This window comes from Lutjanus erythropterus, chromosome 20, assembly GCF_056507025.1.
Source record: "Lutjanus erythropterus isolate fLutEry1 chromosome 20, fLutEry1.hap2, whole genome shotgun sequence".
NCBI lineage: Eukaryota > Metazoa > Chordata > Actinopteri > Lutjaniformes > Lutjanidae > Lutjanus > Lutjanus erythropterus.
The window spans coordinates 31,458,128-31,482,102 of record NC_139336.1 but is presented as its reverse complement, the minus strand read 5'-3'; the positions used below and the strand labels follow the sequence as shown (position 1 = coordinate 31,482,102).

Genomic DNA, 23,975 nt, shown 5'->3' with positions numbered 1-23,975 from the left:
TGACAAACTCACAGCTGTTAAAGGATCCATTCACAGTTTTTCCAAGTCAGTCTCAAAACACTGACACAGGATTTGATGGTACATGATCACTGCTGTTCAAACCAGCAATTCAAAGTTCCCTTTCTTTCATTATAAGTGATGGAGGACAAAATCCACAGTGTGTAAAAATGTATTTGTATTGAACTACATTAGGCAAATCAAGTGTGCAACTTCCCCTTTTTATGAAACTGTCCCTCCATTGTCCCTCCAGCTGATTAAGCAAACTAAGAGGGAATTTTATACTGAAAGATATCCATTTGATTTGTCTAACTCAGCCTGCCAAAGCCTCATTTTAACTTCAGATAAAGTTCTGAATGCACTCTTCCACTGAAGTCGGACTGGGTGGGGATCTCTTCAGGGCCAGTATGAACAGGAGGAATGATTACCGCAAAAAGAAAACCTGTTTCAATGCTAAAGGGATAGTTCAGATTATTTGAAGGGGCCTGTACAAGGTACTCAACAGTCTATTACCTACAGTAGATGGCGGTCGACATGCCCCCCAGTAAGGAGAAGCAGTACACCTGAGAAGCATGGAAGCTAAGAAACTGTCTGCTGTGAACAGGGTCAGCAGTAAAATATTTTTAGCCACTTCTCAGTCTTTCACAAGCAGCGTTTTCTGAAGGGAAACCACCATTTTGAAAGCCAAATATCACACTCTCCAAAGCCACCATACTTCTAAATTAAAGATCAGCATTTTTATCTCACAGAGCGCAGAGGTTGCTGATCTACCGCTGCCTCGATCGGTTACTTAACTGTGTTACTGTGCAATTTTGACGTTTCAAACGGTAAGTTCGGATTCACCAAAGTCACGCACAAACACAAACAAACTGACAGATCGAGGCAGTGGTAGACGAGCAACTCCTGTGTTCTGTGAGGTAAAATTACTGATTTCACCAATGGAGTTTGGTCTGTTTGGAGAGAGCGGTATTTGACTTGCATAACAGCTGTTCCTCAACAGAAAAATCTGTCTGACAGCAAGGTAAAGAGGTGAAAATATTCTAAATATAGTGTAGACTTAAACGTAAACTTAACTTTAAGCACCATGTTGGTGGTAGGTAATAAATTTGCTATCAATATGTACTTCAATATAAACTTCACAAAAATCCCTTTAAAGTGTCACCTGACAGACTTGAAAAACAACTGTGAATCTATCCTTTAATGTTAGAATATGGAATCAAACTGAAACGGAAAAAGGAACCAAGGAACTGTGATCGATTTGAGACCCATGTGCAAAAAACAAAGACAAGAGAAACTGACTGATAAAGACATTTTAGGCTTTTTGTCTCATGAGCAGACACAGCTACAGAGACTCTGAAAATTAGCACATATCAAGTTTCCTACTGATGAACTAATGTCCTGCATCTTTTTTTCTACTCCAACAAACTGCTCCATTCTCTATATTAGTGCTGAATGTCAGAGGAGCAACAATCTAACAGTTTTCATCATATATTAATATCGGATTGTAGTTTAGCATTAAATGCCCACTTTTTCACGAATCAAGATAGTTCTCAGACTTTCCGAGACATAGTGGTCTTTGTCTCAGCCACCTTTGGTCTGAACCAAGAAGAGAAAGTCTTTGCTTCATACCAGGTAGTCCAGACTAAAACAGCTTAAATCATGTGTGAGGAGTGGAGAACTCAACAGCCACGGGCCAACATGCTCTCTCTGTTCCAACTTGATCAATATATCACAAATCTTTTCACTCTGAATGTCAGAGGACAAAACATCACCCATCAAATCTCTCGAGGTGAAAACAAGAGTCACTGGAGATTAAAAAGAAACAAAAAAAAAGAAAAAGAAAACAGAAAAACCCTGAAATCTTTTCTCTGTACAACCACTGCTTTACATCTGAGAATCATCACAGCTCGGTGTGACACCTCTGACCCTCAGAGACGTTAGGGTGGGCAAGAGGGTGCAGAACAAGGGGGACAGTGGTCCTGAAGCCTGCAGTGCACAGATAGAGACTGATGAGTTAGATCCCTTCGGGGCGGGAGGCTGGACTCGAGGGGGTGGAGATGGGAATCGACGTCCGTGAAGGCGAGCGGTCCACCCCGAACTATGTGTTGGGTGCGTGACTGAGACTTTGTGGGTGGAGCTGCTGCCGTTTCTGCTGCTCCTGCACGGCGAGCTGCTGGCACTGGTCCGACGTCGAGAGCTTGTTGATTAATGCAGACACACAGTTTGCTGGAATGATCAGTCCTGCAAACGAAACAAAAGGTCGAGAATTAAACTATGAGCCTGTGAGACAAAGGATATTGACATTGACAGCACATATAAAAAGAAAAGGGTTCGACATTTTAGGAAATATGCTTATTCGCTTTGTTTGTTAGAGTTAGAGGAGAAATCAATACCACTTCGGTGAATATGAAGCTGCAAACTCCAGGTAATCCCTGCTCACAGCCCAGAAATATTCCAGCCCTCAAGTCCGCGTGAAATCCACAATTTATAATTTTTATACTTCAGTTTTTATAGGGATTAAAAAGTAAAAGATAAAGCCTAAAACTCATATAGTGTGTTAATTAGTGAGCTTTAGCTGTTAGTCTGGCTCCGTTTCCAGCCTTTGTGCCATTTAAACAGGCAGATATGAGAGTGGTATTGATCTTCAGTTTTAATAAATGTTGAGCCACTGAGTTTGTGGATAATTTCGCTCATTAAAGCAGACTTAACAGGAAGGACAGCGAGACAAAGAAAACCATTAATGCAGAACTGGGGAAAGCATTTTCCCAACTTGTCAACATCTCTGAGTCCAAGCAAAACAGTCTAAAAACAACGTATGACGGTGTAAAGTCCATCCATGTATGATCCCTGAAAGGTGAAAGCTGACAGAGGGACTGAGATTTTCCTGAGATGACTGTGCAGCCTAATAAGATCACAGACCAAACCAAAAGCAAGAAAATCATCACTGAAATATGACAGAGGCGGCTGAATCTCATGACCCAGCCATCAAAAAATGGAGGCTAATTAGATGCTCAAAGTTGTCCTGAGAAAGACACTGTCAGGCAAAACAAGGTGTGGACCTGGAAGACCAAAAATGAGTCGACAGAACTGTGAGGGACGAGCTAGCCGAGATGAGCCCACCAAGGCTGGACACCAGGGTTTCTAAAGAGTTCACCAAATTAAAAATTTTAACATATAGAAAGCAATTTAATACTGGTATCACAAAGTATGACAGAAAACCAGCATGAGGGATATCATCAAATTATTGTAATGTAACATTATTTTTATTCACAGATGCTTTTAACAAGGATCTAGTCAGGAAAGATCATGTGTAAGTACCCTAAAGCAAATTAAAGTCTGACTGGATGTGTGTGCCTACAGGAATTGAATTGCAGGAGGCAATGTATAAGACTTTTTTTTTTGCAGTCAAGAAAAGTCTGAGATGGACTGTGCAGATTGAACAGTTAGGTTACTCGTTCCACCACTGGGGAAAAACAAAAGCAAAGAGTCCAGCTAGCGATCTAGGGCCCTATTGTGGTGCTTGATATCAAAATAAACCAGAAAACATTTTATAATTAACATTATTGCACACACAGCATGCAAGAGAAAATGTTTAAGATTTTAATTAGACATTTTAATATCCTCTAAGGCCTTTTGAGGAAACTGAATTCAATGCTAATATGCTACATAGGGTTGCAACAGTGAAATTTTCATGGTATGATAACAGTCTCCACCTTTTATAGTACAATTACTACTGTCCGTTACTATGACCTGTCAGGGATAAAAAAAAGGTTTTGTTATTAATTATTTAATTAGGAAACATGATGTGTAGATTAATATTCTTTATCACTTTTCTTCTGCTAAATAAAAGATTAAACTGGAGCCTCCTGCGTTTGCTCATCAGTCCTAATGGACGAGCCACTGAGTTGATTAAGTCCTGCCACCAGACTATCCTGTGTTGATACCATCCAAGTAACATGTCCCAACATGAACATGTTACTTGGATGGGGGACGGTGAGGATTCAGATGTAAGACTGATCATCTCATCCAACTCTCAGCAAGAAAGCAAGTAGTGTATTTCCCAAAAAGTCTAACTATTCCTTTAAAGTGAGGGTCCTTCAACTTACCAACTATCCTCTGTCCGTCTTCTGTTCTGAGGCGGACAATCTGCACCTTTACATTGGTTCCACTGACTGGAGAAAGCACCGACTCCACCTCATTCCACACGCTGAGCACCGAGCCACACAGAACGTAGAACGTCCGACACCGGAGACCAACTTCACACTGCAGACCCACTGACGCTTTCTTACAGTTCCCTCGCCTGTGGGCAGAGTGACAGCGAGATTTATAACCATTTACAACAGAAAATGGAAGCAAACATAATGTAGGTTTATCAATATTGATAGTTAGGATCAAAATTTAAGCACTGGCTTTAAAGGCCAAAGCTGGCAAGAGTCATTATTTTTGAGATATTCAACAAACCAAATGAAAGGAACAAAAATTAAATTAAAAAATAAAAATAAAAAATTAAATATTTAAAAACTAAAGAAAATGTAATTACATACTTACGAATGCTACAATAATGTTCAAAAACAGCTGGTTATTTTAATTTTACATCATTACTCAAACAAGAGAAAACTGCATTTGTTAGGAACTACTTTCAGTGGTGGATTAATCCACATTTGGTGGTTTAGTGAGTATTTAGGGCAGCAGGATGGTGTTTGTGGGATTGAGTTAAAATAAACCAGAATGTTGTGCGTTTATGGCAATGAAGGAGATTTGTTGAGTAATAAAAGTATAAAACACAGCCTGAGTTAACTTTCAGCAGAGATCTAAAGTGCACATACCAGTACGCATGGGAGCAGATTTGTGCTGACGACTTGTACTGGTCAGTCCAGTGCTGTTTGGCGTCTTCTGATAAGACCTAACAGGGAAAAATAAAAATCATGATTCACCACGTAAATAATTAAAAAGTTTTTCTCATAGCGACTTTAATCAAAGAACTTTGTGTGACCTTTTTAAACTTCTTCTTGATCTCTGCGTACGTCTCCAATTTCAGCTGTCTGCCCGTGTTCGGCCTGTACACCAGGAAGAGCCTCTTCTTCGTGTTCACCTCTTTGACCAGGATGGCTGTTTTCTTGTTGTTCCGCATCTGAAAACAAAACAGAGGCTGTACTTAAAGGGCTGCTCCACCAAGTTTACCTATGAAGATGTGTTTTTTCATCATGGACTGTACTACTGAGCCTTTTTAAAACAGTTCATTAATGTCATGTGTGGTTTGGAGTTTGTCAAGTCTGAGAAATACTAATTAAAACTTGGGCTTGGAGACTAAAATTGTTTGACAGAATCCCTGCATTGCAAACTTGGAGTGTCAAGTTTGAAAGATGTGGGCATATACTGGAAAAGTAATAAATAATTTCTGGAGTTTAAAATGACAACGATCACAGGGATAAATCTGAGATCTGTACGCTAAGAACTCAGAGGAGTCAAGAGTTTAGTTTTGATTCTACTGGAACAACATTTTTTTCTCAACTGCACTGGTTTGTTGATTCGGTTCAGCAATAATCACAGATGTCTAGCTTCCACTGATAGTTAGCCATTATTTATAAATGTGTATTACTGCACAAATCATTATTTACCAAGTTATCAAATCACTCAGTGCTAGCAGATCTTTATGTAGGGCTGTGCTAAATAGTTTAAAACTTTGTTCAAAACATTAATATTGAAATTCTACATCAACATTCAATAACCAAAATAACAAAATCTATTTTGGCTCTAACAAAAAACAAACAAACAGACAAACTAATTTAATCCAATGAGTCACTTTGTTCAAGTTGAGGAAATTGTTAGAAGATTTTTAATTGTTTTAGGGTAAAGGTGTGAAAAAATTAACAGACATGTTGTCCTGTTTGTTGCAGAATGATTGATACATTTTTGTGTTATCAATATAGGTCAGCATGATGCTATTATCAAAAGGTGGAGATAAAACACCAAAAGTTAAATTAGCTTATATTAAAAAGTTGTTTCAGCCTGTCCGAAGGTTGAAGACCTTATGATTAAGTCATAAACACCCTCAGCCTTTCCGTACCTGTACATAGAAGCCATCGTCTGGTCCGTTCTGTTCTGCCCAAGCATGTGTTGCGTCCTCCCAGGACATTCCCCTCTCCACACTCACCTGTGAAAAGTAACACAGACACAATGTCAGGTAATGTTGCTGCAATATAACCACACCCTTAGGAGTGGAGGGAGGTCTCGATGGTGTGTAAATGTATATGAACATACGGTGTAGAGTTCTACATGTCCTGATGTGGTATAGCCCGGTGTGAGGAATTTCCTGCAGTCCACCTTCTTCACCTTCTCATCACCAGAGCCCAGATCTGATGGAGGACGGGGAGAGAAATATTTTTATTAGCATCTGATACCTTTAAGATCCAACGGTCCAGCTGTCAGGGCCGACGATTATGACTCAAGTGATTTTCTTCACAGAGGAAAGCGCTTTGAATAATTTAACATAGTAAACAAATGCCTTCTGTCCCAGTTTTGCTTCTGTATATTGTGAGAATGATTGACTAATAAAATGACGACTAATGACCATCTTACCCAAAATGCCCATGTCATATCGGCCGTTCTTCTTGGCCTCTTGGATGACTGCTGCCAGCGTGTCAGAAAAGTACTGGAATAAGGCGTTCTGCTGGTGGACCTCCATGCCCAAAATACGGTTCAGGAACTTCCCGATGTTGTTGTAGTCTGTTGCAGGAACAAAGTGTTAGATTTATGTGAACATTTCCACAAAACTGTACACGCATTTAACAGCTGCAATGTCACCCCTTTTAACAATTTAAATTTAATCACCTTTGTCCAGTGACAGTGTGCCGGATCTGTCCTCCACATTTATGAGGCCCACGCCTATTAATCCACTCTGAATTTCTGCAGAAGAAAAATACTGTTATTACTTAAAGCCAGAGATGAGGAAAAACATTGATTTAAACAGAAAAAAATGCAAAGAAATCAATAATGCAATACAAGTCATACCTTTGAAGAAATCTCCTTTAAAGTCAGAGGGTGGAGAGACTAGCGGAGCGTCGAGCTTTACGATCGACTTCATCACAATTTCAAGAGCGTTTCTGCCATACTGAAGCAAAGATTAATGAGAGTGAGTCACTGGAAAATGAAGAAAACCAGAGGAACTTCTGATTAAAATGCCTGATGTGCTTACTTTGTTGTCAAAATTAAACCTGCTGAGATCTCGAGTTTCTGTTGCTCTTCTGTCTCCATGAGTGAGAGCACCCTGTTACAAAGATTTAACACATGCAGTTAATAATTCAACTTCCTGTGAATTCCTTTTCACAAATATAAAAAATCATGATTGTACAGTCAATTAGTCCTTACCAGGCTTTCTAGTCTTTTGGCAACAATGGATGCAAATCTCTGCTCTCCTGCCAGCTCCGATATGAGGAACACATATTCAGGAGCTGTGACCTGGTTTGACCGGTGAGTTCTCCCTGCGGCCAAACAAGAAAGACACAGCAGAGGGTTTGATACAGATTGTCATTTCATTTTTACTACATCAAAGAAGTCCAACTTTCAAGCCCAAACTGGCCCTCTGTCAGGTACAGAGGGATTATTTTTAAATTGCTGGCATTAGCGTTTGGTTTTGCCTCCATTAATATCTACTTACCAAATTGCTGTATGGCTCTGTCTGCACTCCACGGCAGCTCTAGTGTCATGTGGACTCTCCGCCGCTGGTTCTTCACCCGTCGATCGGCCTGCAGGGAAATACCTGAGCTGGCAGCTTCTGAGATGATGGCAATGTTCTGTTTGAAGAGAAAGACAATATTACTTTTTGCATGCAGAAAGTGGAATAACCTGATTTTTTTTATTTAACAGAGTGTGCCAAAGATTGAGATCAACCACAAATGAAATCACTCTGCTGGCTGGTGCCAAATTTGTAAGAAAGTTAATTAAAAAAGGAAAGTTAATACTGTTAGGTATAAAACTGAAAAACATTGTGACAGAGATTATGAACCTCGGTGCTAAATCACGAAGTGAAGCGCAATGGTTTATTACGACATGTCTACACTTCCTCCCACTGTACAAAAATAAAGCCAAAATATCCTGGGTACGAGGGCTGCCATCTTTGCTCTGGTGATGTTATTTGGAGCCAGAGTGTGTGCAGTAGTGATCATGGATACAGCCATAGTATCAAGGTCCCGCCCACACAGCTAGTCGACCCAATCACAAGCAGCGCTGAGCTGACAATCACAAAATCCCCCTATTAATAGCATCCAATATTTAATTAAAACCAAACTAAATGCAAAAATGACCACTGGGAAACCAAGTCGTTTGACGTGTACTTTAATGTTTTAGTTTGACTCATGTCCCATCTACTTGCTTTGAGTAGGTGGGGTTTATGGCTATACTGCAGCCAGCCACCAGGGGCCGATTGAGATATTTTGGCTTCACTCTAGGGGGGCTGTCATGTCAATCGTTAGGACTAAAAGGCGCTTTCACGCTGAACCTGCAATTGCTCATTTGTGCTGAAGGGAAAACTATCAACCAAACTTTCAAAGTCTGGCGCTAATCGTTTGCTGTGTAAAAGCAAAGCAGACGACAAAGGCAGATATGAGACAGCAAGAATGTAATCTTAACATGAATCGAAAAGTTCTGGCTGTGAACTCAAAGGGAAGTGATCTCAGAGTGATTATAAGTGACATACACATTTTCCCTGATATATCAGGAACTGAAAATGAGCCAAAATAGATGTGTTAGAGCTCGTGTTAATGTGGCTTTTGCATTTCTGCATTAAAAACCCAGTGAACGTAGCGATCACACAGTAACTATTCCTCTGTAATATTACAGAACAAGATGAGTCTTTTTTATCATTCATAACATGATGAAGCTCTAGTCTCCAAAAATAATTCTCATAATCAGTGACCTCAAAGAACATAAACACAGCAAGTGCAATAAAGTAAAAACCAACCAATGAATAAATTACCTGTCAGTCAATATAACCTCCTAGTTTATTTCCAATAAATCCATGTGTATACGAAATGAGACAAAACTAAAAAGACAATAGTGTATCCCCCTCCCCAACCAAGAGAACCGTATCAGGGGAGTGAAGCCACCTTATGAGAGAGGACCTTAAGTTCTGACTTGGTTATTGGAGCACCAAGTCTCACATTTGTCCCCATTTTCCATGATAACTTACCTTCTCTCCATCCATGAACCTCTGCTTCTCTGTGAGATTGAGAATTTCCACCGGGACGTCCAGCTCAGAGCGAGATTCATAGGTGATGCTGCCATCGTCGTTACTGACCACACGACCTTTGCGGCCAGTCATCTGAAGAACAGTTGAAGAAACAAAGTGAGTTAAGACATAAAGCAAATACCAACCCAACTTTTAAAACAGAAACTACCGGAACTGTTTACATACCTCAGCTACGTTTTCAGGTCCTCCCAGTTCGTCTATGAGCTCGTCCAGGGTGTTGGGAGGCAGCTCCTCAGCGAGCTCCTCAAGTTTTTCCAGCAGATCTCTCTTCATTTTCTGGGCATGTTCCACTGCGTCCTGACTTGTTATGCAGCTATCTTGACTCTCTGCCTTGACTTATATAAACAAGCAAAACCACAATATTCATTAAAAACACACACACACACACACACATACACACACACACACAGCAGCAGAGTGCTGTAATTCTGGTTTGCCATGTGGGAACTTGCTTACCTGTGGCAGGTGTGCTGGGGACAGAGGCAGTGAAAGTAGGCCTGGTGGAGCCCAGCCCAGAGGCTAACAAGGCACTTTGAATGGAGTCTGGATCAATACTCTTCCTTCTCTTTTTCTTCTTCTTCTCTTTCCCTTTCTTTGGTTCCTTTCTGATAAGCCACGGATCTAAGGCAAAGGAAAGCATAAGGTTCATTGTGATTACTGAACTGGGATGTAAAATTTTGATTCAAGTTCTGCAAACTCTCTCAGAAGTCTCACCATCTTCATCGTCGTCATCAGACTCGTCTCTGAATGGGTTGAAATCGTCGTCTTCGTCCGCTGAGCTGACAGATTTGAAGCTGTCGTCGCTGTCGCAGTCTTTTCCCGACTCTTTGTCCGACTCATCTGACTGGCTCTCGTCTGAGCTGGTGCCTGACAAACCACCGTGCTTTCGTGGCTTCTTTTTTGGCTGCTTTTTGACCTCTGCGCCTGTAGAGATGATCAGAGAACGGAGAAAAATGATTGAACAGCACATTATTTGGTCCAAAGAGATGGACATTTTTGTAAGACAAAACCATCTGTTATTTCAAGTCAAAGCATTTCTTGTCATATGCAAAGATAAAACAAGTTTTTCCCTTTACAATTAAATTCTTCCTTTGCCTTCCACTCAATAAAAAGTGAAGAAAATCTTAAAAATACAAATATAAGAATATAAAAATACAAGACAGTTAAATAAAGATAAAAGGAGACAAATAGAAGAGTTTTTCTTGTAGTCCTCTGAAAGGGCGAGTGTCAGGTTCACTTATAGCTATTCAGCATTAGTTTAAAAGTTTCATTACCTTTCCTTTTCTTGCCCTTCTGTTCTGGCTGTGCTGCGGTGTCACTCGGAGAGGGCGTCTTCTTGGCTGAGAGGTCGATGCCCAACAGGCTGTAAAGCTTCTGTCTGTCAGGAGCTGGAAAGTGCTTCTCAATCAGGGACTGCAGGACACCTCTGCAACAAAAAACATTTTATTACAGTGACATAAATGCTTTCTGTTGATTAAAATTGCGTTGGACAAATTATCTTTAGTCAGTCCATACTTTGCAGTTGACACAAAGTCATTGAGCTCTCCTCCTCCTTCCTCCAACGCCTCGAGTGTCCTCGCTTCTCCGGTGGACTGAAGACCAATCACAACACACTGAAGAGGAAACAGGTTGTCAGTATTTATACACTGAGGATGCCACTGAGCAAAAATACAGTTATGTGTTTAACTTTAAAGATGGTAACGGTTTCAGAAAAACATTTAGAAGTTTTGTCCAGCAGCATTTCTGTTCTTTTACAGTGTTGAGCTGAGTATTTGGGTCTGATTTGCCACTTGCAACAATTGCGGGGTGTTCCTGATTCAAGGCTGGTCTGCACAGACCATCTGCCCAAACAATCCAATGGTGCCACGGATCTACACACATATTCTAAATATTTCTGACTGGATCCAAGTCGCCCCAATTTCGAATCCTACAATCAAACATGTTTGATATTCATGCCTTGAAATCTTGGAGTGTGAAAGGAACAGTGATGGAATATTGAACTGAAACCCCATAACAGCCAATGAGAGTAAGCTGACTAGAGATCATGTAGAATAAAAACATGGCTGCCAACAGCACAAATAGAACTTTTGAGGCAGGTAAACAGTAAAATAGATAAAACAGGAGGCAGGGATTTAGCAAGGTATAATAATACTGCAAATAAAAAAAGTCCACTACACAATATTTACTATACATTAAAAACAGAAAAATGACAACCTGATAATATACATTTTATTAAATAATAAATCTGTGCCATGTTTGATCATGTGACCTTGAAACCAAAGTCCCTGAAATCACCACTCTGAAATTGTTTAGTATGAACGCCAAGTGTCTGGTCTTGTGTTTAAAGTCTATGGTCTCCTAAGTTTTTAAAATCAGTTCAGCTTTGAAAATCTTCTCATGTGCACCAGGCATTAAGTTTTAAGTCATTATCTCTGTAATCTTTATGAGGCTCCCTCTATGGAGTGGACGTGGCCTTAAGAGCTTCAGCGCGTTTCTTTTCAGGTGGTAGTAAGAATTTGTGGCCTTACAACTGCCTACAAAGTAACACGGATGCTTTTGTCTCATCTTTGAATACAGTTTCACACAGACTGCACGACAGCATTCTTGTTACACCTTGAATAAATCAGCAACACTGGGTTACCACAATTTTAACATATTTTCACCCAAGATGCTTTTTTTGGTTCATCACATTTTATTCTCTCATACTGATATCCAGTCCTATAGACAAAAGTAAAAGGTTAATTTATTGATTATTTTACAACACAGGGATGTATTATGAGATGTTAGTTATAGTTCCCTTCATGCTATTCTGAAAATCAAACATTCTATGCAGGATATCCTACATTATGTAATAATTGTGAGAGTTTTGTTGAAGCAATGGATCTCTCCACCAGCTATAAGTTGCATTTTAATTCAAGAGTAGTCTCACCTTTCCATTTTGGACCTCTTCTCTGGCGAGCTGGACCACTCTGCGGACTTTGGAGGCGATGCAGAGGTATTTGAAGAACCTCTGGTGAGCGGACCAGAACTGGCCCCACATGGACTTCTTCATGCGTTGCTCAGCATCCATCAGGTTTGCAGCCTGCTGGAACTTCTCACGTGCAGTCACCCACTGAGGGAAGCGAGAGAGCACAAAGAAATATATTAATTAACCACAAGCACAAAACAGAATTGCAACTACAGTGCATGCTTCAAATGCATTCCATATGCTTTTATTTTCATTATGTGCTTACCAGCCTCACTGATTTGTTGTACATGTTAATGTATTTCTGAGTCAGAGGAACCTCCTCAATCTTGAAAGTGACACCTGTGAAACTCAACTGCCTTGCAATGTACATCCCCCTCAGTTTCATGTCCATAGCAACGATCTCCATGGCGCCAACACCTCTACAATTGGCGGGAAAAAGTATAAAATCATACATGTCAAGCCTACAATTATTCTTCTTTTGTGAACATTTGCTTTCACTTGCAAAAAAGAGAAACCTACCTGCGTTCAACAGCTTGGATAAAGTTGCCAAACTCCCTGAAGGGTGTTTTCTGCCCCCAGATGCCCAGTCGATTCATATAGGCCATATTTCGTGGTTCAGAGGCACCTACACAGATGACGTATATTTTCAGAATGTATAGCATTTGCACCTTCACTAGAGTTTAGACTGCCAGTATGTTCAAAAAGCAGATTTCACTTGACAATGTGTACTAACCTGTAGCACTTGCATACACAACCCGAGCCTTGGGGAGTTTGTTCTGCAGCTCCAACACCGCAAGCCCAGTTTTTGTAGGTTTGGATGATCCGATTGGACACACATTTTTGGCTTTATGACACTCGTCATAGACGATCTGAAGACTTTTGGTTAAAGAAGAAAACATCAACAAATCCCCTGCTTCTTTTAAACCATTCCAGGACCAATTATCACAATTCCTACCATTAGAGAGAACTTCATTCAACTTCATTTCCCATCTTTTTTTCTAAATGTTATTTATTATCATCGTTTTGTGCAGTTCTAAGTATACTTTTCCCCCTTTTCTTGATTTGCTTTTCTGCTTGCTTGTCTGTTTTGTGTTCTTGGGTGGAGAGAAGGGATGAGGGACATGCAGAAACTCAGAGTACTTTGTCATATTTTTATGATTACATATTGGTGAAGGTTTATGATACACTCTTTGGAAATAAAAAGGTGTTAAAAAATGTCTAAAAGGAAGATGGTCTAATGTCCACCCCCAACCCGCCTTAAACTCAGGATTCCTGAATGGATCAAATCATTATGAGACATCATCTTTCTGGAACCTTCCAGCTCAGACCAACAATGCAAAGAAAAACACAATTGACACCTTGTCCAAGGCAGAAAAAGTCAAATCAAGTTACCAGATGGTGAGATAATGTCTGTCACTACATCTATATGCTCTCATTATATACGTATGTGTATATCCATGTAGAGGCTGTTGATTCACTGTCATGTTCTAACCTCCAGTACTGAAAAATAAAATAAAAACTTCATCACAACAAAAAGGAAGATTGTCTAAAAAAATATTTTTAGTTATTGGTTCACTAGAAGATCTGCTGTACCAACTGATGGTCCCCAGAAAGGATACGACTCCGTCAAAGTCCTCCCCACACCAGTGGAGAAGCTGCTGAAATCTGGTCTTGTACTTCCCTCCTGACTGGCTCTCTCCTATCAAGGACGAGTAGGTGGCGAATATCACACCTTTCTTCACACTCCCATTGTGTTTTGAGGAGATTTTTCCATACTTGAACTGAAAATGTAAAAGTGTAACTGAGTCACATGTTGACATTATGAAGCCAGTGAACACGTCTTACTGTTTTTACAGATGTATCGTCACAGTGTCGTACCTTATTCAGTGAGTGAACCTGGATGTTTTTGGCTCCTATATCCCTTAAATCCCTTTCAGCATCGTACTTTAAGTCATTTGAGACACTAAACCTGAACAAAAGAGGAGAAAATATAAGAAGAGATAATACAGTGGAGGTAATTCTGTTTCCATGATATTTATTAGAAAGTAAACATAAAAGGAGTTTAGATATTTACCACAATGATCTCTTCCTGCCCAAAAGGTAATTCTCATAGATGACCCCTGCAATGGTCCGGCCTTTGCCCACACCAGCTCCATCACCGATCAAATAGGCAGCTCGATCACCGCCAGGGAGGAATGTCTCATGTTGCTGTGATACATCGGGACATGAAATGCACAATTACAACCAAAAGATACATGTCAAATCCCTGCCTGGAATATTAGTGTCAATCTAAAATGTATTTTTGTCATATTTTAGTAACTTGAATATTTTTAGTTTTAGTATAGTTTGTCGACAAATACCAAGAATATTTTATACTACTTTATTTAATAATAGTTTTTACTTGGAGGTCATTTTTCTCAAAATACATGATAAATAGAATCAGTTAAAAATAACCCTGAGAAGTTACACAACTGCAGAGCAGCACATCACATAGTAATTTGTTTTTCCATTTATCTGTCACTCTCATTCAGATAATCATTTTTTTTTATGTTTCAATTTTCATTTAAGGCTTTTACTTTTTATGTTATTCTTGTTTTTTCCAGAACTTTTACAGACTGCATGTTGTTTAAAAATGGATAATGAGAAGAAAAAGACCTTAAGTCATGCTGTTTGTTTGTTGCAGACTTCTAATGTTCTCTGTAACTGCAAGGCTGTTTCTTTGTAGTAGGTGAAATGTTCTCAACTATCCTCTACACAAAGAATTGCAAAAAAAAAAAAAAGAGAGAGAAGTTTAAAAAATATCAAATATCTGTTGCTTTTGCTTTTCCTTCAAAAGAAATAAACACTGCTTACCTGAGCTGCATATGTGATTGCTTCCAGCTGCAGAGCAGACAGGCAGCCACGATCGATGACTTCTTCTGGGATGGACAATCTGTACCACACATCTGGAGGGCTCACACTCGACAGGGAACTGGTCTCCACCACAGGATCAGGATGCCGCAGACCAACCTTCACTGTATTGACAACCCGACTGATCAGTGGATCGGCAGTTAACAGCAGCAGGCCGTAATTTGTTTGATTTGAATGAGTGCAATAGATCAAGGATGACGCACTGCACTGCTGTTATCATTTCTGTCCATTTTCATTAGGCCTGAGCAGAACGCTGCACTTGTTTTCACAGTGGCTGAGTGAATACATACAGGTCTCCTAGCTACTGTTACACCGTCCGTTATCCTGGCTGCTTGTTTTCACAGTTATGTGTTTTCCACATTTTTTCCTAACCTTTTTTATTAAAACAAATTATTCTGCCTTATTAAACTGACACTGCAAACCAACACAACAGTCATACTTACATTTCATTGGCATGTACTCTGCATACGTTTCTGCATGACCTAACTCATCTTCCTCTTCTTCCTCAGGCTCCTCCTCTTCCTTCAGCCCTGGGGGTTTCTGAGAACAGAGATCGACGTACTGACACTCCCAGGTCTCACAGCATTCCTCCCCTTTAAGCATTTCCTGAACCAAACCACATATATTTCCTTGCCAATAGCGTCTTACGGACACATTTAGCAACATTTAACATCTTTCTAAAAACAATATTTTAACACTTACCAGAGCATGTGAGAAGTTTTGCATTTTAATGTTGTCATTAATCCAGATCCTGGCAGCATCTTTACCCAATACTTCCTTCTTGACTCCATTGTTTATTTCACCTAAAATGCCAACAAACAAGAGAGGTGTTACTGAAACAGTTTCTCAAGTGCTCACAAATGTTAATTATGTATTTTCTTGTTTTGAGGAAAGTCCTGAATCTAAGGTTGGTTATTCTACCATCTCACAATTTAGAAAATGTCACAGTGAAGAGCTGCAGCAATTAGTCTGTGAATAAATTAGTCAACTGACAGGAAATTAATTGGCAACGATGTTGATAACCAATTAATAGTTGATTGTTTTGCTTCTTAAATGTGAGAAATTATGATGATGTTGATGTTTTTATTTATCTAATGGCTGGAAGATATGGACAAAGTCAAATAACACAATATTTTTGACCAAATGCTTTGATATCGATATTGTAACTATACTCTATGGGTGACTACTGGTGCTTTCACAAAATATTAACATCATGGGATTTTCGATAATCATGAGCAATGTGACTATAATGACTAAATGGTAAAGATAAATAACGTAACAGTCTGGTAATTTAAAAGTTACATCACTTCACTTTTATTCAGCCTTTAAAATCAGGAGAAAACCATCAAGATGCAATGAAATCTAAAATCCGAGACAACATTTAGTCTATCTAGTCGCCGATCAATACATCAATATATGGCCCCAACCTAATCTACTGTGACAGTTGACTCAGTAGTCGATCTTCAACTATAACGCCACTGCCAGCGAGGGCCATCCTCGAGCCAGTGGGTGTTAACAGCCTCGGGCCTCAAGCTGCGAGAACAAAAACCATTTGTGTTTTCACTATCGTGCCAATAACCCTGCAGTATTGTCCTAAAACCTGCCCATAACATGACGCATCAGTGTAAACATCACCTCTCCTGCCCATTTCACGTGGGTGGGAAGTGGGAAGCTGAAGTTGAGCTATCATGTGATATTAAGTCTGAATGTGAGCCAGGCTCCAACAACCTACTGCAGATGCTGTTAAAACTAATAATGGCAGCTGAAGCAGATGTTTGTTTGCTGTTGCCGACCTTTTTGTTGACTTTTCTTCCCCACAGACCTGTACTGTTGTGTGATGGTTCCCCAATATCGCCAGTTTCCCTACTATATAATTTAATCACATCATCATTCTGGCAGTCCCCGCCAATTGGTCGTTGGTAGGGATGGGTACTGAAACCAGGTATTAAAAAGGCCCCCGGGGCTAAACGATTCAAGTCCGGCGTATTGATAAGGTGCAACTAAAACAGTTCTTTTATCTGTAGTATTTAACGTTTTGCCTTATTCATTACCACACTGGAGCATCTCCCCCTGCTGTATCTTTGCAGCTCCTCCACAAACACACATGCAGTGATTGAACAGCAGAATAGAGATAATGAAACAGGTGAAATAGGCTGTAAGTAAGTGCCATACTCTGTCTACTTTGTCCACAGCCTCTAGCCACTCACTATGTTTTACAGAGGCACAGCACGCTAACTCAGCAAACTGTGACAAATAAGTTGAAAGGCAAGCTGCCAGTGTGATAATCTGCCATGGATCTTAAAATTTGTCAAATTCTTGCAAACCCACTGCTGGATGAAACAAAACATCCTCTCATCATCAGCAGAGGCACGTGGAGAGATAAACTGCCTGATGTTTGTGTTTTTCATTCTTTCTAAGCTTCTCAGTATTTTGATGTCAGGAATATATTCACTTTATTGACATTTGTTTCCAGTGAGATATTATTGAGTTTTATTATGACTTTGTTGTTGCTGCTCTAGAAAAACATTTAGTTCTATTCAAAATATTCTGTTCTCGTCCTCTTCTGAATTTATCATTGTTAAATAATATATATTTTTTTAGACAGCAACATCTTAATAATGAAATGGAACCAATAAGAATACTGTGAAAGTACAATAAAACCCTAATGATATCCATCCCTAGTTGTTGAATATTATAATCTGCCCAGACAATGATAAAACCAGGTGGATATGAAATTAGCTGCTGCACTGACATCTTTATTTAAATAAGCTGCACCCACCTACTTGCTCAAAGCCAGGTAAGCCCTTCCTATGACCTCTGACTCCACCTCAGGCCACTGTTAGCCCTGGTTAGCCACGCTTGGCCCAACACCAAACTACAGCCTTTAGCTCCTTATCTTGGTTCTATGGACATCATATGAATCTATGGTTATTATAACCTCATTAAATATCTTGTAAGACCTTATTATCAAGCATACATCATGACTGTTTTTTAACTACTAATCAAAATGTAAAATATTAATATTGCTCAGCCCTGATGGGTGAAAAAAAGCACTCATTTAATCGCACATTTAGATAACATTAAACTTTAAATAACAATAAATTACCTGTCGCTGTTGCTGTTGCTACTGGTGTAGTAATGTCAGGTGGAGGCTTCAGCTTCATGAGCTCCATCAGACTGCTGCCCTTTAGACCTGTGCTCTTCACATTACCGGTCCTAAGGAGGTCTTTCAACTGAATCTGCTAAAAAAAAAAAAAAAAAAAAAAAAACAATATGAAGAGCACAAACAAAAACTCTTTCCTCCGTGATGTTCTGTCCTTTTAAGAGAATTGAGATTTCAAGCATAAAACGATGGGTTCCCAGAAACGTACCTGATCTCTGTTAGAAGGCACTACTGTGGACGCTGAAGGAGGAATACTTGTGGAGGAGGGGGTCGAAGAACCTCGCAGGGCTGAGTTAGCGACATGGACCACCTTAGTGACGGTTATAGTGTGTTTGATGTTGTTCGTGGCTGATTGTTTGGTCACAACAGCTCCGAGTGACGGCAACTGATTCAGCTGATTTAAGACAAACGTGGTGGTTGATGGCTGAGGTTTGTGCTGTTAGAGACATTAGGCAGAGACAAGAGTGGATTTTTAATACATACCACAATACAAAGCATCAGCAGCAATATTATACTGCGTCTTCAATAATTCATTAAGGGGAATTAATGTTCTGTAATCTCACCCTGATAGTAACTATAGGGACTGGAGCTGGAGGCTCAGTTCGTACAACATCCACTGACTCTGTCCCCACACCAACATCCAGGGCACTGATGGAGATAGACTGGAAGAGAAACAGGAATCAGAACATTAACATAAAGTTAAGAACATATTAAAAAGATAAATAAATTCTTTAACAAAAACTGAGGATAATCTTACTTGCTGGGTTGTAGAGGGCTGTGCAACATCCTGAGAATCAACATCAAATAGGCCAATATCATTTGGACAAATGCCACTCTCACTGAGGGCAGCAAGAAGTAAATCCTGTCCAGGATCCATCTGCAAGACAAATATTTATGTCCTTCTGTTAGCATCTCATGTACAGTGCTAAAGATATTTGATCACAAATAAAAACAATAATAAAACAATTTTAAAAAAATGTTTAAAGATAAAACAATTCGTGGATTAATGGATTAGTAGGTCAGCATAAAATAAATGTCCCCCAAAAATGTGCAGGTTTCAGTCTCTCCAATGTGAGAATTTCCAGCTTTAGTTTATTTGTGCATAACGGGGATGTACGACAAATACTGCAGCTATAAATTATTGTCCAATAATTAGAAATTCATATTAGTATTTATTAATCCTATAATTAAAGTATAACCATAAATATTGACTATAATATTATCTGATTTGACAGATAATGTCCTAACATTTTCTTTTAAATTCTTAGGAAAAATGTTCTGTAAAAGCAAAAGCCTTTCTTACCATCTGGTCTGCATAAACAACTGATTATATAAAGTTTGTTTTTTTCTTCTTTTTTTTTTTAAACAAACAAAAATGTGAAATTATCAGTTATCTGCCATGAGAAGTAGGTAATTATTAATTATTGGTATTGGCTGAAAAAAAAAATCCATACTGTGCATACAGTGGTAGTACATGATAGTACATTAAATCTCCCATTAAATAAAAAAGGTACTATAAAAAATAGACTTAAGACATGAGCAAACTATAAATTTAAATGTGCATCTACACACAGAGAGGTTTACAGTCTCATGATATTTTTACTTAACTCTTGACCAAACTTTCACAACATACTGCAAGACTTGAGAATTCAAGGTCTAAAGTTGCGCTTCTATTGCATTGCCTGCTGACTGCACATTAAGTAACTTTTTACCCAGACTGTGTCTTCAAATACTGGGAGGAAACAAGCTCAAGCTCAAGCTATTGGATGAACGAATATGAATATATTCCCTGGTTTCTTTACTCCTCTATCACAGAAAATACCTTTAGGGACATTTGAAGACATCCATCTTGGGCTTTGGAAGACACCGATCAACAAATTTTCACAAATTTCTTACATTCTAAAGACCAAATAACTAATGAATTAATAGATTAGGCAGACAGATTAGGCTAACTGATAATGAAAATAATAATTTGCAGCCATAGATTCAGACAAAATTGTCATTAAACTGGCAGGATCCGGTCTCTCAAATGTCATTATTCAAGTATACGTAAAACTTTCTAATAAAATATAGAAACCTGAAGACATTACATCTGGCTTTAGGAAAATGTAGGGTAAAAAACATCAACTTCACACTGACATGGCTCAACTGTAAATTTAAATGTGCATCTGCACAGAGAGGTTTACAATCTCGCCTTTTTTTTCCCACAACCAAATATAAGACTTTAGAGCTTAAACTTTAAAAGGTTAAGATTTCATTACTTTGCCAGTTTTATCCCAAATGAAGTTACTCTTGTCCAGACAATGTCTTTAAATATTTCCAAAGAGACTCATCTCTACTTAGCCAGACATGGCTAACAAACACTAGCTCATCAATAAGAATAAATTTTAACACTTTAAATGTTATTTACAGTAGTCATTGCCTAAAACATGCAACATGCATGCTTAGAAAAGGAAAATCGACAAGGTAATGTCACAGTGAAAAAATGCATGAACTAAAAATCACATTAGGAACCCACATGTAGCACACGTGTGGGATCAAATACGGAATGCAATATAAAATTCAAAGCCCAGTTTTCTGATGAAAAATAACCAACTGATACATCTTCACATGTAGTTTAAAAAGACTAAGTTAAACAACAGAAGTTTAAACAAAGGTTATGTTATTTCAATCTCATGTAATGCTGAACAAAATATTAAACCAATTTAAGTATTCACCTCGCCGAATCGCATCCTTTAGCGCACGCCGAAAAAAGTGGAAATAAAACACTAAAATGTAACACTGACACAGGATACCAAAATTCAGTGCAAATCAAGACTAACGATATAAAACTGAGAATTAACCATTTCTCACAGCAGCGTCTACACGCCAGGTCTGGTCCGAGGCTGGTTCCAAAGTGACCCAAAACAAGACACGTGTTTGCAATGCCCCACTTTGGTTTGTTCAACTTCCTGGTCCCTCTGACTCAACGTAGCTTCCCCCAGCTGCAGGTTAGCTCAGCTGGTTAATAATTATTTACACAGACAGCACCTAGTCTATGACAGGACCAAACATTTTACTCTGCAATACAAGTTACCTACTTGCACTAGCTAACCACTGACCTGCACACTGTCATACCAGCTAAACTGGCCTGGTTAGATCAGGGTGACACGATCTTGTCTGCAAGGGATGCCCAGATTTGTGAGACTCTCGCGGGATGTGGGTGCGTTGTTTCTTCAGTGTGACCGGTGTACAAAATAGTTGCGCTTTCTACGATGACAAATCTATTGTTAAGATCTGAGTAGGTTGAAAACTGCAGGGCGAGTTTAGAGAAAGATCACGGTTTGGGATTTAATGGTCACTCTCGCGAGATCTTTCGCTGGTCTGGCGTTCTCTTCTAGACACAACCGGGTGACACAGCTTAGCTGAGCTGTGCTAACCGAAAGCTAACGTTACAGAACTCAAAGACACTTTCACATTCATGTTAGTGACACGACAGTTAAGTCACGCAATTACAAGCTTATAGAGGCCAACTTACTTAGACAAGTTCACTAATCACACGCATTGTGTAGCCACAAATTTCATAAAGCAATCTCACAGCCGTTAAATATTATTAACGGTAACCACGGAGACTTGCTTGTTCTCAAAAATGTCAGTTAGCTTTTAATGTTACCACTGCTCTATCGCACATGTAGTTAGTTAATTATTCGTGTTAATATTTTGTGCTAATTAACTAGATTTTCTTGTAAATTTGTCTCTCGTTGAGTTATAGGTTAACGAAGATTTTGTTGACATTAAAACGCAAAGAGTTTTAAGCTAGCTTGTTCCGTTGGTGCTACTTAATCTTGATAACGAGTTCCTATAAATGACGTTAGCAATCTTATGGAGCATTAACAGAGTTTACAAAACACCACCTTCACCCAGGTGTCACTGTGTGTCCTTCCCAACCTGATCCACAGCAGCTGGGCACGGCAGTTAGGTCAGCTAACTACCCACTCGCATTGTTGTGATGTTGTTGACGGAGAGCTCCACGCACTGTGTCATTGCTGTCGCTAGCTAACGTTAGCAACGAGGAGCGATAAACGAACGAGCTAGCGTTACCGCTGCCTCAAATCGAAAATAAAACATTTTAACATTTAGTACACTGACGCTTCAACGAGTTTGTGTCTTTAAATATAGAGATATTACTGTTGAACAAGCAGTTCCCACGCTGAAATCAACTTACTAGTCAGTTTAACGGCCGCTCCAGCTCTTGGTCGGCGGCGCTCAGTAGTTCGGGGTTTGTTGTCCTCTTCGCTCCGCCGCGCTCACGCCATCTTTTTATCAAACGCTCAGCCGCATGCTGGTCACGTGACGTGCAGGCCTACAGCGGGCGTCTTTGCAGTCAAACTCCTCGTCCAGCTTCGATAAAAACGGATCTCCGAGCAGCTGCAGGGCGTCCCTCGACGACAATCGACCGATAAAAGCGAGAAAATTAGCATTTCTAAAAGGTTAGCACAAACGACAAACATAGCAGAGTCAGCGAGCTAATACAACGTCACGTGACCCCGTGAAGTCTTGGTAGGAAGTGACGATGAAAAAAAAATTCTTCTTCGTGGTCTTCTTCCTTTTTTCTTCATCTGCGTCTTTTTTCTGCCTTTCATTCTTTAAACTCCACAATTTTCGTTTGTTTTCATAATGCTAAAATAGTTTCATTGCAATTTTCTTTTTTAAAGGAATTTGTCATAAGAAATAAACTCATTATGAAATGCACTTAACATAGGTTTCACTTTCATTTACTTGGATTTGTATCTGTAATATGAGAATAATAATGTTATTAACCAGAAAGTCATGTTTCACTACAAAACACATATATTTTGGTTTCAATTCCAAATAGTTGTCTTAACAATTCATAAAATGGATGCACTCTATTGAATTTTAAAATAGAATTATTTTGCTTTAGGAGAGGGAGAAAATAATTAGCAGATTAATCCATAATGAAATTAATAATTAGTTGCAGTCCTATACAGACTAGTTCCACCTCTTCTGAACCAACTACAACACTAAAATATTGTTGATCAGTTATGGATTCTTACATATTGGTTACTGTTGCTATGGGTAACAGACCATTGACATGGAGCAGTTCTGACCATAGATTGTGGAGGAGCAATACAATATTTTCTAAACCAATAAAATCATTTTTAAATCAATTAAATCATTTTAAAGGATAATGTGCAGCAAGAAGGTCATTGTTGCAAAATAAACCCCTTCACGGTGATTCGTGTTGGAGTCCACTTTAGTACTTTTGATATATTAAGTACATTTTCTTGATTATATGTGCACATACTTTTTACAGTGTGGTATTTACTTTTAATAAAGTAAAGGACCTAAATACTTTCTCCACCACTGCATTTGAATTAAGTTAGTTAATAAGAGAATTATGGCCTATAACAGAGAAATTCTCTCTGAAAAATAAAACCCAGACATTTAAAAATATTTTATCCTGGTATTATTTTCAGGTTATTATTATCAAATAGAAGATTATCATTGCAAAAACATCAGAATAAACACTGATATCAAAATAAAATATTTTATTTCAGTGGAACTTTTTTAAGTGTATACTGTACCTGTTGTAGCCCCATTGAAAACAATATTTAAAGTAAACAGAAATAAAAAATGTTATGTTTGTTTTATTTTCAGTGGAGAATCAAGATGTTTATTGGTGTATACTG

At 39.0% G+C, this 23,975-nt stretch overlaps 1 protein-coding gene across 4 annotated transcripts; it reads right to left on the bottom strand.

Moving 5' to 3' along the window:
• Positions 1 to 1,180: 1,180 nt before the first annotated feature.
• Positions 1,181 to 22,895, bottom strand: sbno1 (strawberry notch homolog 1 (Drosophila)). 4 transcript variants are annotated; one of them, XM_084745999.1, is made up of 33 exons: positions 21,003 to 21,156; positions 19,043 to 19,162; positions 18,849 to 18,947; positions 18,494 to 18,721; positions 18,229 to 18,364; positions 15,825 to 15,925; positions 15,566 to 15,662; positions 15,066 to 15,226; positions 14,287 to 14,420; positions 14,091 to 14,181; positions 13,832 to 13,993; positions 12,946 to 13,081; positions 12,732 to 12,837; positions 12,478 to 12,631; positions 12,174 to 12,356; positions 10,760 to 10,857; positions 10,519 to 10,670; positions 9,959 to 10,168; positions 9,701 to 9,865; positions 9,410 to 9,579; positions 9,185 to 9,316; positions 7,655 to 7,790; positions 7,366 to 7,478; positions 7,193 to 7,264; positions 7,009 to 7,108; positions 6,829 to 6,903; positions 6,577 to 6,723; positions 6,259 to 6,353; positions 6,065 to 6,151; positions 4,991 to 5,128; positions 4,824 to 4,900; positions 4,104 to 4,297; positions 1,181 to 2,238 (listed from the first exon to the last, which is right to left on the bottom strand). In XM_084745999.1, the coding sequence occupies exons 1-33, from the start codon at positions 21,015 to 21,017 to the stop codon at positions 2,096 to 2,098; spliced, it is 4,227 nt and encodes a 1,408-aa protein (XP_084602125.1). In that variant the 5' UTR covers positions 21,018 to 21,156; the 3' UTR covers positions 1,181 to 2,095. The 4 variants fall into 4 exon arrangements, 1 of the variants encoding a protein (XP_084602125.1); XR_014772626.1 differs by lacking the exons at positions 1,181 to 2,238; positions 4,104 to 4,297; positions 4,824 to 4,900; positions 21,003 to 21,156 and adding an exon at positions 22,490 to 22,895 and having other exon boundaries at positions 4,992 to 5,128; positions 6,065 to 6,353; XR_014772628.1 differs by lacking the exons at positions 1,181 to 2,238; positions 4,104 to 4,297; positions 4,824 to 4,900; positions 21,003 to 21,156 and adding an exon at positions 22,213 to 22,319 and having other exon boundaries at positions 4,992 to 5,128; positions 6,065 to 6,353.
• Between the last annotated feature and the right edge of the window lie 1,080 nt (positions 22,896 to 23,975).

What these genes read in the sequence shown, in the direction of transcription:
- sbno1 (XM_084745999.1), bottom strand. An exon ending in GGTTCATGGATGGAGAGAAG is followed by an intron (nt 7,791 to 9,184) that starts GTAAGTTATCAT and finishes CTCTTCAAACAG; the next exon opens with AACATTGCCATCATCTCAGA. An exon ending in GGTTTAATTTTGACAACAAA is followed by an intron (nt 7,109 to 7,192) that starts GTAAGCACATCA and finishes TCTTTGCTTCAG; the next exon opens with TATGGCAGAAACGCTCTTGA.